Source organism: Vulpes vulpes, chromosome 14, assembly GCF_048418805.1.
Source record: "Vulpes vulpes isolate BD-2025 chromosome 14, VulVul3, whole genome shotgun sequence".
NCBI lineage: Eukaryota > Metazoa > Chordata > Mammalia > Carnivora > Canidae > Vulpes > Vulpes vulpes.
Window position 1 is genome coordinate 21118444 of NC_132793.1, and position 18267 is coordinate 21136710.

Genomic DNA, 18267 nt, shown 5'->3' on the forward strand with positions numbered 1-18267 from the left:
GGATTATTGAGAAATATGTTGCTTAGTTTCCCAGTGTTTAGAGATTTTCCTCCTTTCTCTCTGTTACAGAGATTTCTAGTTTGATTCTATCATAGTTGGGGGACATACTATATTCTCTGTGTCATGACGCAGGATGTGATTTGTCTTGATATATGCTCTGTGGGCACTTGAAAGGGTTGCCTGTTGTAGGTTGGAGTATTCTTTAAATGTTAATTAGATCCTGTAGGTAGATGTGTTGTTGAGTTCTTCTGTTATCCTTGCTGATTTTCTACCAATTTTGTCAATTGTTGACAGTAGAATGTTGAAGTCACCACCTGTACTTGGGGTGACCACCTATACTTTCAGTTTTAATGCATTTTTGCTTCACATATTTTGTGGTTGTTTTGTATTTAGGATTTGTGTCTTGACATAATTCTTTTAGTATTGCTGTGTCTTCTTGATGGGTTGACCCTTTAATGATTATAGAATGTCCCTCTTTCTCAGGTCATTTTCTTTGCTCTGAAGTCTACCTGATGTTAATATAGCCACTCTTACTTGCCTTTGATTAATGTTTGTATATCTTTCTGTGTGTGCTTTTACTTTCAACCTACCTATGTCATATTTGAAGTGAGTTTCTTGTGGAGAGCATAGAGTCAGGTCATATTTTGTAATCTACTTTGATAATATCTGTTTTTTCATTGGTATATTGGTATATTGGTATATTTAATATGGCTATTGATATGTTAGAGCATAATCTTCCATTTTATTTTTTGTTTTCTGTTTGTTCTGTTTTTGTTTCTCTAGTTTTTTTTTTCCAGCTTTCTTATAGGTTACTTGAACATTTCTTTTTTTTAAATATATTTATAAAATTTATTTATTTATTTATTTATTTATTTATTTATGACAGTCACAGAGAGGGGGGGTGGCAGAGACACAGGCAGAGGGAGAAGCAGGCTCCATGCACCGGGAGCCCGATGTGGGATTCGATCCCGGGTCTCCAGGATCGCTCCCTGGGCCAAAGGCAGGCGCTAAACCGCTGCACCACCCAGGGATCCCGTTACTTGAACATTTCTTAGAATCCTATTTTATCAATAGTGTTCCTGAATGTATCTCTTTGGAACTATTTTTTTCTTTAAGATTTTATATATTTATTCATGAGAGACAGAGAGACAGAGACATAGGCAGAGGAAGAAGTAGGCTCCATGCAGAGAGTCCGATGCGGGACTCGATCCTGGGACTCCAGGATCACGGCCTGAGTCAAAGGCAGACACGCTTAACTCCTGAGCCACCCAGGTGTCCCTTTGGAACCATTATTAATGGTTCTTCTAGGTATTACGTTATTTGTATGTAACTTATCTTTACCACTACTAGTAAAGTATAGGAACCTTACTTCCCTTTATGTTTCCTTATTCTCTCCCACTTATAATTGTCATAAATATTTCCTCTACATTCACATTTAGATCCAAATCAGACAGTGATATAATTTTTGCTTCAACTGTCAAACACAATTTAGAAAACTCAAAAGAATAGGGAAAGCCTATTATATTTATATGTATCTTCACTTACCGTGTTCTTTCTTCCTCCTTGACATTTCAATATTCCTTTTTCTGATGTGTCCTTTCTGTTTAAAGGATTTCCTTCAGCCATGTTTTTAGAGCAGGCCTGCTGGTGATAAAGTCTCTTAGTTTTCCTTTATCTGAAAATGACTCAATTTCCCCTTCATTCCTGATGGACATTTTTGCTGGGTATAGAATTCTCCGTCTTAATTCTCTGTCTTACAGTTCTCCCCTCCCCCCCAAAGTTACTGTGCCACTTTCTTCTGGCATACATGGTTTGTGATGATAAATCCATTGTCATTTCAATTGTTTTTTCCCTAAAAGCAAGGTATCATTTTTCTCTGGCTGTTTTCAAGATTTTTTTGTCATTCGTTTTCTGCAGTTTAATTATGATGTGATAATTAAATAATTATCTGAAATTATATTGGTATAAATTGGTAATTGGTGTAAATTTCTTTGGGTTTATTCTGTTTGGGTTCACTAAGCTTCTTGAATGTATACATTTATGTTTCTTGCCAAATTTGGTCAGTTTTCAGCCATTATTTATTTGAGTACTTTTTCAAACTTACCCTTTTTCTCCTCTTCTTCTGGAACTCTTAGATCTTTTGTTACAGTCCTGTGGGTCCCTAAAGCTCGTTTCAGTCTTATTTTCTTTCAGTTGTTCAGATTAGGTAGTTTCTAACTACCTAATTAAGTTTTGCAGCTCATAGATTCTTTCCTGCGTCTTCTCCATTCTACTCTTAATCTCAACTACTGACCTTTTTATTATGGAATTTTTCAGTTTTAAAATTTCCATGTATTTTTTTCTTTATATCTCCTTCTTTGCTGAGGCTTTCTGTTCTTTCATTTGCTTCAAGTAAGTTCATAATTGCTTCTTGAAGCATTTTAATTATGGCTGCTTTAGTAACTTTGTCGAATAATTTCTCACATCTCTGTCATCTCAGTGTTTGGTGTATTGATTGTCTTCTTTCAGTTTGAGATCTTTCTGGTTCTTGGTATGATGAATGATTTTTGATTGGACATTTTTGCATTATGTTCTGATACTCTGGATCCTATTTAAGTCTTCTGTTTTAGCTGGCTTTCTCTGATGCCACTCTGGCAGGGGAACCAAGTACAATACAGAAGTCCAGAGTCCTCTCTCAGCCTCCTTTGACACCCAAAGGGAAGGGTTCCTCATTACTTCCTAGGAGAAGTGAGACTTCTAGCTCCCCACTTAGTATCCATTGCACTTCACTGGGGGTGGCCTCATTATTACAGGACAGTACCCAAAGTCCTACTGTCCACTAGGCCTCCTCTGACACTACCCTGCTGGTGAGGGAAAGGAACATATGTTCTTGATGTACACCCTTTTCTAAGTTAAGAATTGCTTTTCTAAAATGTATTGCCTACCAAAAATCTTGTCTAGTAGAAGCTTTAGATACATAGTATTAGTGTAATACAAGGCACAATTTCACAACTATTCTATAGAGAACAGCTAGAAAGGAAATGAGCTTAAAGTAGTTTCAGGAAGGATTTATGGAAAGTCTCCTTGATTCCCCTCCTCCACCTTCTATTTTGTATACTCCTCTCTTGCAGGGCTAAGTCCCTCCAGTTAACTTTGTAACTCCTTTTCCTTGTCAAGAACTTAGCACAGTACATGGCACATAGTATATGCAAAGGAAACATTTCTAGGCAGAAAGAAAGATGAGTAGGAAGGTACAAAGTTTCAGATATACTAGAGGTTTAATGTTCATCCAGCTTCTTTTACTCATTTATTAAACAAACAGTGGAAACTGGCAGATACTGTACCCATTACTGGGAAAAATCACAAGTAAAGCTGCAACACTAAAAAAGTATACTGTTTGGTTGGAGAGGTGTACAAATAAACCAGTCAGTTTCACCCAGGGTAGTAGTCCTCCAGCGTACTCTGCACACTACTGCCAGATGGATACTGAGCAAGTACTTTCATCACCTGGTTCTCATTCTTCAGAAGACAGAGTTTGTGTAGAATGTATACCAGGCCTGACTGGTCATCACACTGACCTTGCAAACTTTTAAAATAGATTCATAAGCATACCTACCATCCCCCCACCCCAAAGTAGGTTTTGATTCAGTAGCTCTGGTGTGGGGCCCCGGAATCTGTGCTTATGTTGTTCCCCTTGGATTCTAATAAACAGACTGGAGGAACCTCTGGTATGGTGGAAAGTGTGCATACAGCCTTTGAAGTCACATAGGCTTCAGGTGAATTCCAGGTCTAGCATTGCTTGCTGCGTGACCATGGGCATCACTTAGCCTCTCTGAGCCTTGTGTTACTCAGCTGATGGATGAGGAATTTTTATGTACATAAAATACCTAGTACATGCCTGGCATTTGGTGAGGTTTTCTCCAACAAATATTCTCTTCCTTCTGTTCGAGAACCTATTTTGACAATTCTTATGTCGGAACTCTTGTTTTTGGAATCTGAACCCAGTCTTTTTATCCATATGCTGGTTATTCAAAGTTAGGACTTTTGGAGAAAAATCTTATCTACCAAATTTATGTTATGTTGAAGAAAATTGAAATTCATGGAAATCACACAGCTAGATGTAGAGCCAGGACTTGAATCCAGATAGCCAGATTTGTGTTCTTATTCTGTCCCTGTCTTGGAAACAGCCTAAAAGTGGCCTAGCCAAAATCTAGAGCTATGATTCCCCCTTAAGAATTAATGTAACAAGACCCTATCATAAAGGATGATGTCATCTACCCATAGGAATTACCCCAAGAGAAGAAGAGTATGGAAGTTTTTACCCAGATCCAATTCAGGCATAGCTGATAGTAAAGCTCTAGCAATGAAAGAACCAGAATATGGCTGTTGACTCAACAAGCATTTATTGAATGCCTGCTGTGTGCCAGAAGCAATAAACAAACCTGTCAATTATCACTCTCCTATAGAGCCTATATTCTAGTGAGAGGAGAGAGACAATAAACAAATAAATAGGTAGGTAATCTGGTTTGATGGATGGTGCTAAGTGCTATGGAGAAAAACTCTGAAGTCAGGGAAAGGAGATAGGGAGTGCCAGGGAGAGGAAGAGTGAGGATGGATTGCAGTTTTAAATAGGAGTGATCAGAGAAGGCTCACTCAGTGTTTATGTTTGAGCAAAGGCCTAAAAGATGAATATATGGTGGAACAGCAAGTGCAAAGGCTCAGGTAGTCAGAATGTCAGTCCTTGGTGAAGTGTGGCTTACTTGCTGTGATGGCATCTCTGTCTTGCCTCTGCATTTATTAGATGCTTTGACTTTTCTTCCTTCTTGCTTTTGCTTGTAACAGGTGTTTTACTTTGAGCAGCCTTCCTTCACGGTCCCAAAGGTAATTCCTGAATTCCAGCACAAATCCTCCTCCCTCCACGAACACTGCACAGTTGATGTTCATTCTCTTTCCAGTTGTCCTTTGGACTTCTTTCTTTTTCTCCCCTTTTCACTTCTTGATTGTATGATATAGTAAGTGCCTTGTGATCTACCATCTTATCCTTTAAGTGTCTGTAAAGTATAGTACCTTATCCTGTGCCTGTTGTCCCATTTGTCTTCACCACCTCTATGCCATGGCCCAGGGATGGTCCCTAGCCTATCCCTGTGACAAGGCAGAGAGAGGAGGGGAGGATGGGGAGAGAAGGGGCTATGGGGGGAATGGGCTCACCCATGCACTATGGTTGCAATTCTCTTCCCTTGCCTCTCCAGTGACTGCTTCCCATAAGCACAGTGTGGGTATGCTGAACTAGGAAGGGTGTAGTTGACCATCAGCAATCGGGAACTGGTTATTCAGGCTTATGTTTATTCAGTCACTGTCTGCCACAGTTGAACTCTGGGCGGTTTTCTCTACTCAGCCAGATAATCCACTCTTTCTGAATGCCTCATCCCAGTGGGCCAGAACACCCTGGTGCTGTCAGTTACAGAAACATCAAACTTTGCAGCACCACTTTAAATAATCAGGGTTGCATTTTATAGGAATAGAAGCTAGGACTCCTAAGTCTCTAAATCTCTAAACAATTCCTTCTGTAATTGACATATTGTCACACAAGTGTGATTTCATGGCCATCCCATAAAGGTATATGATTGCCTTTTATAGTCATGTCAAAGTAGCAATTTGGTATATTCTCTTCCTTACAGAAAGCTAGTTTATATATTTCTGAGTCTATAACCTGTTCTTTTGAAGATGTCCAATTGTGGTAAATCTTCATCTGTGTAATACTCCATTTAGAGAATATACCACAATTTATCCATTTTACTGGAGGTGGGCATTCAAGTATTTTCAGGGGCAATTGTGTAGAGTGTCAATTCTTGACACACCTTTTGATATATTTATGTATGCATTTCTGTTGAGCATTTATCAAAGAGTGAAATTACTAGGTAATAGAGCATGCATATGTTCACCTTTAAAATAATAGATACTGCCAAAGAGTTTTCCAAATTAGTTGCACCAATTTACACTCCTACCAGCACTGAATGAGAGTTCTAGTTGCTTCATTTCCTTGCTAACACCTAGTATTTTCATTGTCTTTTTTCTCCCTTTTTTTTCAGTTTAGCCCTTCTGGTGGGTGTATAACAGTATTTTATTGAAGTTTTAAATTGCATTTTCCTGACTAATGATGTTTAGTGTCTTTTTTCATATGTTGATTAGCCATTTGGAAATCTCCTTTTTTGATATGTCTGTTCAAGTCCTTTCCTATGTTTTTTGCTGGGTTGTCTTCTTCCTAATGATTTATGAAAAATCTTTTATTATCAATATGAGTATTTTGTCAGATATATAGCAAACATCTTTCCTTCCTTTATGGATTGTCTTTTCACTCTTAATGATGTCTTTTGATGAACAGAAGTTCTTAACTCAAATGTAATCCAATTTATCCTTTTTTTTTTTATATAGTTAGCTAGTTAGCCCTTTTCTGTATCCCGTTTAAGAAATCTTTGCCTACCCCAAGATCACAAAGATGCTCTTCTCTGTTTCCTTACATTTTCTTTACATTTCACATTTAAATCCAATGTCAGATAGAATCAAGACATACATATTTTTCCATAAGGGGATAGCCAAGTGACACAGCACCTTCCATTAAAAAGACTGTTCTTTCCACCAGGTCATTTCAGCATTGCCTTTGTGAGGTATATGGATTTGTTGCATATGAAGGGTCTATTCTGTTTGTCATTCTTTATGCTAATAACACACTGACTTTACTTGTTGTACCTGTATAGTAAATCTTGAAATCAGATAGCGTTAAGAACTTCTACTACGATAATTTACCAATCTAATTCCTCTTCCTTAAGATTGTCTTTGCTATTGTAGGCACTTTGCATTCCCATATCAACTTTAGAGTCATTTTGTTACTTTCTACAAAAATCCCATTGGGATTTTTTTTTTAAGACTTTTTATTTATTCATGACAGACACAGAGAGAGAGGCAGAAACACAGGCAGAGAGAGGAGCAGGCTCCATGATGGGAGCTTGATGTAGGACTCGATCCCGGGACTCCAGGATCACGCCCAGGACCAAAGGCAGGCGCTCAACCGCTAAGCCACCCAGGTGTTCCCCCTGTTAGGATTTTGATGACTATACCAATGGTTCTCATCCAAGGGCCATTTTTGCCCTCCATGGGGCATTTGGCAGTGTCTGGAGACATTTTTGGTTGTCACACCTGGAGGAATGCTACTGGCATCTGGGGGACAGAGGCCAAAGATGCTAATAAATATCTTACAATGCATAGGACAGCCTTCCACTAACAAATAATTATCAAACCCAAGATGTCAATGGTGCCACTGTTGAGAAAGTCTGTGTTAATGTAATCATTATTTCAGTGAGCCTTCTATCTGTCTACCATTCTATTATTTATTTTCTGTTTGACTCACAGGTTTTGCTTCTCTTTTTCTCATTTTTTACCTGTATTTAGATAAATCCAAAAATATTTATTCCATTTTTCCGCTGTCTGAATTTACTAAGTATACTTCTTTTATAATTCTTTTGGCACTTTACCCTACAAATTTCAACATGTATTCTTGATATGTTAGTCTAATATAATCATACCACCTCCTGATACTGTGAGATTCTTCGTATACATAACTCCTTTTACATCCCTTCCCATGCACCTTCTTTTTTAATAATAAATTTATGTTTTATTGGTGTTCAATTTGCCAACATACAGAATAACACCCAGCGCTCATCCCATCAAGTGCCCCCCTCACTTGACGGGATGAGCACTGGGTGTTATTCTGTATGTTGGTAAATTGAACACCAATAAAAAATAAATTTATTAAAAAAAAAGGTGCCCCCCTCAGTGCCCGCCACCCAGTCACCCCCACCCCCCTCCCCTTCCACCACCCCTAGTTCATTTTCCAGAGTTAGGAGTCTTCCATGTTCTGTCTCCCTTTCTGATATTTCCTACCCATTTCTTCTCCCTTCCCCTCTATTCCCTTTCACTATTATTTATATTCCCCAAATGAATGAGACCATAAAATGTTTGTCCTTCTCCGATTGACTTATTTCACTCAGCATAATACTCTCCAGTTCCATCCACGTCGAAGCAAATGGTGGGTATTTGTCATTTCTTTTGTGCATTATCTTGCATTTTGGTTTTAGATCTATACTTAAACTGCAAAAGACATATTGTTTTGTACAGTTAGTATTAATTTATATCAGTATATTCCATTGTTCTTCATTACCTCCAACATAGCCGTGCTTCTATCTAGGTTCATTTTCTCTCCTTATTTTTTCCCATTACCTAATGTCAATGAGTTCACTTAGTTTTTAATCCATAAACCATCTCTTATTTCACCTTCAGGTTTGAAAGCTGGTTTCATAGGGTATAAAATGCAAGTCTGGTAGTTATTTCCTCTTAGCTTTTTTCTTTTTAGGATTTTATTTATTTATTTATAGAGACAGAGAGAGAGAGAGAGAGAGAGAGGCAGAGACAGAGGCAGAAGCAGGCTCCATGCAGGGAGCCCGACATGGGACTCGATCTCGGGTCTCCAGGATCACATCCTGGACTGAAGGCGGTGCTAACCCACTGAGCCACCCGGACTGCCCTCCTCTTAGCTCTTTAAAGATGTCCTTCTACTGTCTTCTGGGTTTCATCATTTCTGTGGAGAAGGACCTGTCAGTCTTTCTGCTCCATTACTTTTAAGATTTTTCTCTTTAGTTTTAGTTTACAGCAGTTTGACTGTGATATGTCTGTGTGTGTTTTTCTCTCTACCGCCAACCTGGATTTACTGAGTTTCTTGAATCGGAGGAGTTGATCTCTTTCTTGTATTTGGACATTTCCTAGTCGTTTATTTTCCAGAAGCCATGTATTTTGAGATGTCTGAAAACTGCAGGTTTGTCCCCCCTCAGCCCCACATAACCACATTTTTAAACCATTGTGGTTTCTCTTGCCTCAGTGATGGCCCTCGGCCTGGGCCATGCTGTACTCCTGAGCTAATGTCCAGAGTGGGCAAAAAAAAAAAAAAAAAAAAAAGCCAAAAGAAACAGCTATTGACTGTGGGCTCACTGAACATTCAACCCTAGCTAGAGTACTCGCCCACATAGTCCTCATTGCTTCCACAACTACTAATGCTTTAAGAAATTATCTTCGTAATTTATCTGGCTTTTTCTAGTTGTTAGGAGTATTAGCCTGCCAATACCCTACCGTATCCAACTTCAAAGCAGAATAGGCACGATGTTGTTTCTGAGTGCTTGTCATGTGCCAGATGTGCTTCTAGGTTTAAGGCGTAGGATGGCCCAGTCTAAAGTAGCTAGGACAGACGGATACAAAACAATACGGTGTATGAAGTACCGTGGTAGTAGTGTGCACAGTGGTGAATGTGAAACAGGACAAAGTGGTTGAATGTGAAGAAGCACCACCTGTTTGGGAAATTGCACGTTTTGTCATTTCACATGGCTGCAGTTTCAGGTGAGATGGGTGAAGCCCTGTGAGCTGAGATTACTGAAATAGGCAGGAGCCTGATGGCGAAGGGCCTTGTGTGGTGGGCCCTCATGAATAGGTGGACTAGGGAGTGCAGTTGGAGAATTTTAAACAGAGAAGAGTGATCAGATTTTTTGTTTCAGGAAGATTACTTATATGGCAGTGTAAAATGTGGATCCAAGAAGGGTAACCACGTGAGGCCAGGGGCCATCGAGGAAACAGTTACGGTCAGTCCAATGTTAAATGGATGGTTATCACCAACAGATTTGAAAGATGTTGAAGGGGTAGAATTGATGAAATTTAAGAGAATGGTGGAATTAAAAGGGAGGTAGAAGAAAGAGAGGCTAAGCTTTTAGCCCAGGTAAGGGCCATAAATCACCAAGGTAGGCACCAAAGAGTGATCAGAGTTCAGTTTTGGATATATTGTGTGTTCCCACTTCATTAGCCCTATTGCCGTTTGTGTCATATAATCTGAGAGCATAGTTCCAGGGGGTGCAGGTTGTCTTTTTGAAACCCTTGAGATGGATAAGAGAGATGTAGAGCCCCAGACCATTGCCTTCACTCCAGCTTCAACCAGACCGTCTGATTTTATCTATCTCGTGTGCTGGGCTTCCACTTAAACATTTTACTGGAAATAAGTTTTCCACGCTAAAAGAAAAAAAAAGTTATTGTTTCCTTCCTCATTCATCTTCCCATTTTATCTTATTTCGAGTTGTTCATTTGAATGGAATCCTTTCTCAAGTATCTTCCTCGAGAGTGTGTGTGTGTGAGTAATGCCCTCTCTGAATCCTTGCTCTTGTTCTTGCAGTCTGACTGGTGACTATCTTGGCCATATGTAGGATTTGGGGGCCACAGTCCTTTATTTGCAGTCCATTGTCTTCTGGTGTCCATGATTGCAGATGAGAAAACTAGAGCCAGTCTTTTAAGTTGTTTGTTTGTTTCTCCTGAAAGCATGTATGATTTTCCACTGTCTCTTTTAGCATACAGGAATTTTACCAGAATGTGACTAGGTGTGAGTCCTTCTGTCTTTTCAGTCTCCAGATGAATCTTTCTGCAACTCAGGGAAATGTTTCAGTTGTTTATTTGTTCTGGCTCCTCCATCTGGCCCTTTGTCTCCTTCCAGAATTCCCAGCTATTTACATGTTGGTTCTCCAAATCTCACGAGTTCCATCTCTTTGCATTTCTACTCTGAGTTTTAAAGTAGCTCTACTTGATCTTCCAAACCACTGACTGGATCTCAGTAATTAACCATCCTTTTTTTTTTTTTTTTTTTTAATCCCACCAATTGAGCTTTTTTGGTGTGGAAAATTACACCCTTAAAATTCTAAAAGGGGGGTGCCTGAGTGGCTCCGTTGGTTAAGCGTCTGCCTTCAGCTCAGGTCATGATCTCAGGGTCCTGGGATCGAGCCCTGTGTGGGGCTCCCTGCTCAGCGTGGCATCTGCTTCTCCCTCTGTCTCCTCCCTCCAGCTTATGCTCTTGCTCTCTCTCTTCACCCTAAGTAAAGAAATAAAATCTTAAAAATAAAATAAAATTCTGAAAGAGATATCATTTAACGTGTGATCAAACTTTTTTATTGTTCTTTTTATTTTTCATATTCTTATCTGTCTCCCTTAGTGGTTCTGTTAATCTCAGACACCACCTCAGAGAGTGCTCTGCTTGCTTTTCCTGCCTTTGACTGCTGGGTCCCATTCAGTGGTTTTCTTCTCCTGTTGTTCCAACTATAGTACCTTGGGCAGGGGACGGCACAGCAGCCTCTGGTGATCTGTGTGTGAGCCGGTGCCAGTGGGATGGCAATAATCCCTGGCTGAGCCTTCTGGTGTCAATAGCCTGAAATAGGGCAGTTGAGCTTCTGCCCTTCCTTAGCTTCTTGGGGAGGGGGTGTCACAGAAACCAAGAGATATCCCCCCAACAAGCCTCACAGTAACCAATACTGCCCTTCCTTGAAGGAGACCGTGGGGCCCTGTGGAGCAAACTCTCTCCAGGGTTTTAGAGCCTGGCCACTGCCCTGGAGCCCTCTCCTGACCCAGAAGGAAAATCCAGCACTGGTTTTCTCTCTGGGCTAAGCAGGTCTTGTCCACATTCACCAGGCACACTTGCCTGCCAGCCCTGTGGTCCATGGGGCTCAGGAGGGTTCATTGGATTGGGGACAGGGAGAGGCATCATCTGTTCAGAAGCTCCCGCAAGTTGAGCCAAAAGAGAGAGATTGGGAGAGAGAGACAGACCTACAGACTCCACCAGACTAGACGATCTCTAACTTCCCTCCAGTGTCAACATTTTACAGTTATATGCATTTATGGTCTCCAGCTCAGTCCTCAGTACCCTTGGGCCACACTTTTATGTCTTCCCAGCATGCTTTGCTTCCCCAAAGGGAGTATTTGAAACTTTTATTTCTCTCCTCAAGCCCTCTGTTTACCCCACCACCCCCCTTCTTTTCACTGTCAGCCATGACTTTGAACTTCTCCTCACAGAGAAAAAAGACTCTCTGGTATTAAGTTGTTCAGTTCCTTAGCTCACCTATAAACCTGTCTCCTTTCACCGCCTGCCTGCTTTCCGTTTTTCCATCCTGCTGGATTCTCTTCACTCATGATGCCTGTGATAGCGTGCGCTCCTGATTTCCCCATTTCTCTGGCTACTGCCTTCTGTATTGTTCTGCTCTCTGTCTCACCCAGCTCAGGCTATTCTCCCATGTCACTGGCTGCCCGGGGGTGGGGGTGGGGGGGTCTTCTGAGCACATCAGGTTGATCCTATCAACTCCTGCTTAAAACCTCTCCGTGGCAAGAACAGACAAAACTAATCCATGGCGATAGAAGTCAGTATAGAGGTTACCACTGGTCAGGGAAAATAGGAATTGACTGCAAAAGAGCTTAAGGGAGCCTTCTAGAGTGCTGGAAACATTCTCTGTCTTGTTTTAGGTGGTGGTCACATAGATCTCTACATCACAAAAATCCACTGAGCTGCACATTAAGACTAGTGCATTTTACTCTATGATGTTATACGTCAACTTGACAAAGATAAAACTTTCAGTGACTCTCCATTACTACCACAGGTTAAGAGCCAAACTCCTTAATCTAGCCCACGACACCTATTATTCTTCCCACAAGTCTGGCTTAAGCATTTTCTTCCTGAGAAACCTACCCTGGCTTACCCAGGCTCCTGATGCATAGGTCTTCCACACTCGCTTAGGACCATGAGCCCAGGCTCATCCCATTTCTTAGCAGACTGTGTTGTAACTGTCCATCTGTTTCCCTCACTGGCCTGGGGCCCCCTGAGAAGAGCAGCCACTTCTCTTCATTGCTTCCCTAATGCCTTGTGCGGTGGCTGGCACGTAGGCCCCCACTAAATGTCCATTGATTGATTAAATGCAAGTTCACGCGCAGCCCTGGTGGCTCAGTGGTTTAGCGCCGCCTTCAGCCCAGGGCGTGATCCTGGAGACCTGGGATTGAGTCCCACATCGGGCTCCCTACATGGAGCCTGCTTCTCCCTCTCCTTGTGTGTCTGTCTCTCTCTCTCTGTCATGGATAAATAAATAAAATCTTTTTTAAAAAAATGCAAGTTCACTTTGTATTTGCTTTGAGCTTGACCTTTACTGAAAAGTTTTTTTCTTCCAGCCCACAGGATGCTTCCTCAGTGAGAAGGAGGCTGCTGCACAATGGCAGTTTTTGATACTCCTGAGGAGGCCTTTGGTGCGTTGCGCCCAGTGTGTGTTCAGCTCACAAAGACCCAGACGGTGGAGAACGTGGAGCATCTGCAGGCACAATTACAAGCCGTGAGTGACTCCGCCCTTCAGGAGCTGCAGCAGTACATCCTCTTCCCTTTGCGATTTACGCTGAAGACACCGGGTCCCAAAAGAGAGCGCTTGATCCAGAGCGTGGTGGAATGCCTCACATTCGTCCTCTCTTCAACATGTGTGAAGGAACAAGTACTTCTCCAGGAGCTCTTTTCGGAAATCTCTGCTTGTCTATATTCACCCAAGTCCCAAAAGCCCGCAGCTGTGTCCGAGGAGTTGAAATTGGCCGTGATCCAGGGCCTCAGCACATTAATGCACTCGGCTTACGGGGACATTCTCCTGGCTTTTTATGAGCCCTCCATCCTGCCTCGTTTAGGATTTGCTGTGTCTTTACTCTTGGACCTAGCAGAACAGGAGAAATCAAAGCAAATTAAAATCGCTGCCTTAAAATGTTTACAGGTTCTACTCTTTCAGTGTGATTGTCAAGACCATCCGAGGTCCTTGGATGAGCTTGAGCAAAAGCAGCTGGGAGATTTGTTTGCTTCTTTTTTACCTGGAATTTCAATGGCACTGGCCAGGGTTATTACAGGGGACTTTAAACAAGGGCATGGCATCATTGTGTCTTCCCTAAAGACCTTCTACAAGACAGTGAGTTTCATTATGGCTGATGAACAGCTTGAAAGGATATCAAAAGTCCAACCAAAGCCTGCAGTGGAGCACAGAGTAGCAGAGCTGATGGTTCACAGGGAAGCCAAGTGGGTAAAAAACACCAGCGACAAATTAACTATCCTTATTAAAAAGATAATTGAGTGTGTTTCAGGCCACCCACACTGGAAGGTGAGGCTGGCCCTGATAGAACTGGTCGAGGCCCTTCTCCTGAAGTGCAGCCAGTCGCTGGTCGGATCAGCTGGACCCCTTCTGAAGGCTCTGGTGGGTCTAGTAAATGATGAGAGTCCTGAAGTCCAAGCCCAGTGCAGTAAAGTTCTGAGACATTTTGCAGATCAGAAAGTAGTGGTCGGCAATAGAGCCTTTGCTGACATCTTGTCAGAAAACCTGCATTCCCTTGCCACGTCTCTTCCCCGCCTCATGAGCTCCCAGGATGATCAAGGCAAATTCTCTACTCTCTCCTTGTTACTCGGTTATCTGAAACTCTTGGGCCCCAGAGTGAACTTTGTCCTCAACTCTGTGACCCATCTTCAGCGCCTTTCCAAAGCACTTATCCAAGTTCTAGAATTAGATGTGACTGACATCAAGGTTGTTGAGGAGCGGTGCTGGAATTCTGGGCCTCTGGGTGCTTCTCCAGAGACTGCGGCTACGCAGCCACGGAGCCCAATGCAGAGGAGATACTTCCGCTTCTTCACTGATGAGAGGCTTTTCCTGCTCTTGCAGCAGGTGTGTCAGCTTCTCGGTTTTTACGGGGATGTCTATTTGCTCATCGATCACTTTATGGAGCTGTACCGCGAGTCTGTGGTTTACCGGAAGCAAGCCGCCATGATCCTGAATGAACTGGTTGCAGGGGCTGCTGGCCTGGAAGTGGAGAATCTTCATGAAAACCATATTAAAACAAGCACAGAGGAACTAAGAGAGATTGTGACATCTATACTTGAAGAATACACAAGCCAAGAAAATTGGTATTTGACCACTTGTATCGAATCTGAAGAAGTGGGAGAGGAACTAACAATGAAGCAGTCGGGCCTCCAGGCCATCACATCTGGTGCACACACCTGCCAAGTTACATCTTTTCCAGCCTTCTCAAAGCCAAGTCCCACTATTTGCTCCATGAACAGCAACATCTGGCAAATATGCATCCAGTTGGAAGGGATTGGCCGCTTTGCTTATGCACTAGGAAAAGACTTTCGTTTGCTCTTGATGACAGCCCTCTATCCAGTACTGGAGAAGGCTGGGGACCAAACCCTGCTCATCAGTCAAGCAGCTACCAGTGCCATGATGGACATTTGCCACACTTGTGGCTACTACTCTCTGCAGCACCTGATCAATCAAAATTCGGACTATTTGGTGAATGGGATCTCTTTAAATCTGCGTCATCTGTCTCTGCACCCCCATACCCCAAAAGTCTTGGAAGTCATGTTGTGGAACTCCGATGCTAGCCTGCTTCCTTTGGTGGCAGATGTGGTTCAGGATGTCTTGGCCACCCTGGACCAATTTTATGATAAGAGAGCTGCTTCCTTTGTCGGTGTTTTGCATGCCCTGCTGGCAGCATTAGGTACATTCTGAGCCTTTTTTAATGCTAATTTGGGGGAAGGCCTACTATCCTTGTTTGCCTAATCTTATTTTTTTGTGTGCGGTTATGGTTATGGTTATGCTATGGAGGACATTATTTGAATAGTTGTCAGTCCAATCCTATGTGATATGCCAGGGTTCCACTGCTTATATATATATATATATATATATATATATATACACACACACTTTTAATAATCTCTACCACAGATTGAGCGCTTGTTCTGTGTCAGGGACATAAACCCTGCAACCTAAATGTAAACATCATTTTTATTTTACAGAAAAGAACTAAGGCTCAGTGAGATCTACTTAGCCAGGGTCACACAGGTAATAAGGAATAAAACCAGGATTTATGACAGTTTTGTTCTTTTTAGTATGCCAAACTGCTTCTGACAGTACATGGAGTTTTCAATATCTGTGCTAATGGAGAACAGGAATAACAGGAAATTATTCAGACCACAGATGAGCTAGAACATTACTGTCCACTAGAACTTTCTGTGATGATGGAAATATTCTATGTACTGTCCATTACAATAGCCACTAGCCACATGTAGCTAGTGACTATCATACTGGACAGAGGTCTAGAAACTTTCTAGACCTTTAACCTTTTAATTGTATGAGGTGGTGTGAGGTTTCTCTCCTTCCTTTTGCTCCTGTTGGGTGTCTATAACCATTAAAATGCAAAGTTTTGGACAATAAGAAAAAGAATCTCCTAATTAGATAGTCATTGAATGAAAAAACAAAAACAAAAATGAGCTATGTACTTGAGTCCTTTTTATCCAAAGACCATATCTCTAGTATTTATTTCAGTACTAATTGCCTCCATGGTAAGTGGAAATGTCACCGACCTCATATTTTGTCAGCCAAGAAAGCGAACATCCTATAAGAAAGTTTGTCACAGCAAGGAGGGCGGCTGGAACAGAGACAGTTGTACCTGAGACTATTTCCAGTGTCCATTCATGCATGCATGCATTCATTCATGAATATTCATATGCTATCTATCTAAGTGTTCTTTTATTCATTCATTTAATAAAGAGTGGCTGCCATGTGTCCAACACTGTGCCAAGTAGTCAGGATATAGCAGTGAGCAGGACAAATAAACTCATGAAGCTTTCTTGCTCCTGCAAAAGAGATGACAAGTAAATCATTAAACAAGTTCATTTCAGAATCCAATAAGCACTATGAAGAAAAGAGACAGCCTGATGCAAGAGAACAACAGGGCTAGGCTACTTTAAGTAGAGTGGTCAGGGAGGACTTCTCTGAGGAAGCAACACTAGAGCTGAGACCTTAAGGCTGAGAAGGGCCCCTTGGTATGTATGGAGCTGTCCTATCCTTTTTATGGTTTTTAAGAACATTCAGGCAAAAGGAAAAGGTGCAAAGATGTGGAGGGAAGAAAGAGCTTGAAGTCTTCAGATCCTGGAAGAGAGGCCATTATGGAGAGAGTGATAAGAGATAAAGCTGGCAGACTGGGTGAGGATAAACCCCCCGCATGACCTTGTAAACCAAGGGAAGGAGCTTGGATTCTATTTTGCAACCACTTGGAAGTATATGGACTGGACTAATCGCTGGGACGTCAGCAGTGACCAAGAAGGACTAGGCCCCTGCCCTTGTGGCAGCACTGCTGAGACTGGCTGAAGGCTTATACGTAAGAGACAGTGACCAGCTTCTATGGTCCGAAGCTGGCCCAGACTTCCACCTTTAGTGCTTTGGGGAACTAGACTACATGTCTGTTTGAGATTTTAAAACTGTATTGAGAAAAGCCCTATTAAATATATGCTCTCAGGAGATATCTCAGTTGGGGCCTTGAAAATTAGCATTGTCTTGGGCTGCTGATGTCTTCAGTCATCTCAAAAGGAACAACCCTGTGTAGCGCTTTTTTTTTTTTTTTTTTTTTTTTTTTTTTTTTTAATTGAAGTGAAAGAGGAGAGGTCACCACTGTAGAGGGAAAAATGAGGATGGTTAACATTGACTTGAGAGCATCCTAGGGAAAGAAGCAAAATGGAGGATAGCTTTTCTGAAAATGTTGAAATAACCCCAAATACACTTGTATTTGGAATGGTAAGCAGCACTGAGGTGGAGCTGGTAAATCATTGCGTGAATCAGAGCAGCCCTGCGTGCTGCCGTTTATTTGTCTTCAAGTTGTCTGATAGCCACTCTCTTATTTTTAATTTTATTTTGAGAGAGAGAGAAGAGGGGAGTGGTGGAGGGAGAGGGAGAGTGAATCTTAAGCAGACTCCCTGGAGACATGGGGCTCAATCTCACGACCCTAATAAGATCTCCATCTGACTGATGGCCACTCTTTTAAGATGGGAATGGAAGTGTGGTCTCAGAAAACCTCTAAGAAGCCTTCAAAGGACCCAACACATGTTTTAGGAAATGGTGTTTCACACTGTTGGCTAAAAAGCATCAGGGACCACAGCGAGGACAAGAATTATCAGTTCAGTTACTGCTGAGTACTACCTACCAGTTAGCTGATGACTCACAGCAACAAAAATAGGGTACCTGTAAAGTGAGAAAGAGTCCATGTCCCACATACCTCACCACTGAGAGATTGTGCTACAACCATATCTGTAGGACTGGTATCTTATTTTCATGGTTGTGTAGGTTCTGTTGTGTGGCTGCACACCATTTATTTAAATGCTCCTTTCTTGGTAGAGATTTTAGTTTCCATTCTTCTGCCACCACACACAGACAAAAATGCTGCAATAAGTATCTTCATAGGGCATTTTGAACATGTCTGAGTATATCAATAGGGTAAGTTCCTAGGGAGGAATACTGATATGGAGGACAGTACAGTTAATCTGTTGTTGTTGTTGTTTTTTAAGTAATCTCTCTACCCAATGTGGGGCTCGAACTCACAACCCCA

At 41.8% G+C, this 18267-nt stretch overlaps 1 protein-coding gene across 3 annotated transcripts in view; it reads left to right on the forward strand.

Annotated features, from left to right (window-relative positions):
• The window catches only part of TTI1 (TELO2 interacting protein 1), a 46564-nt gene that overhangs the window by 3903 nt on the left and 24394 nt on the right, over positions 1-18267 (forward strand). For all 3 annotated transcript variants that reach the window (XR_011996908.1, XR_011996909.1, XM_026009688.2), the window contains exon 2: positions 13042-15384. Coding sequence is in view for 1 of the 3 variants with exons in the window: in XM_026009688.2 (XP_025865473.1) it covers positions 13083-15384 (2302 nt within the window). In the remaining 2 variants the exon portion in view is untranslated. The remainder of the gene's footprint in view (positions 1-13041; positions 15385-18267) is intronic.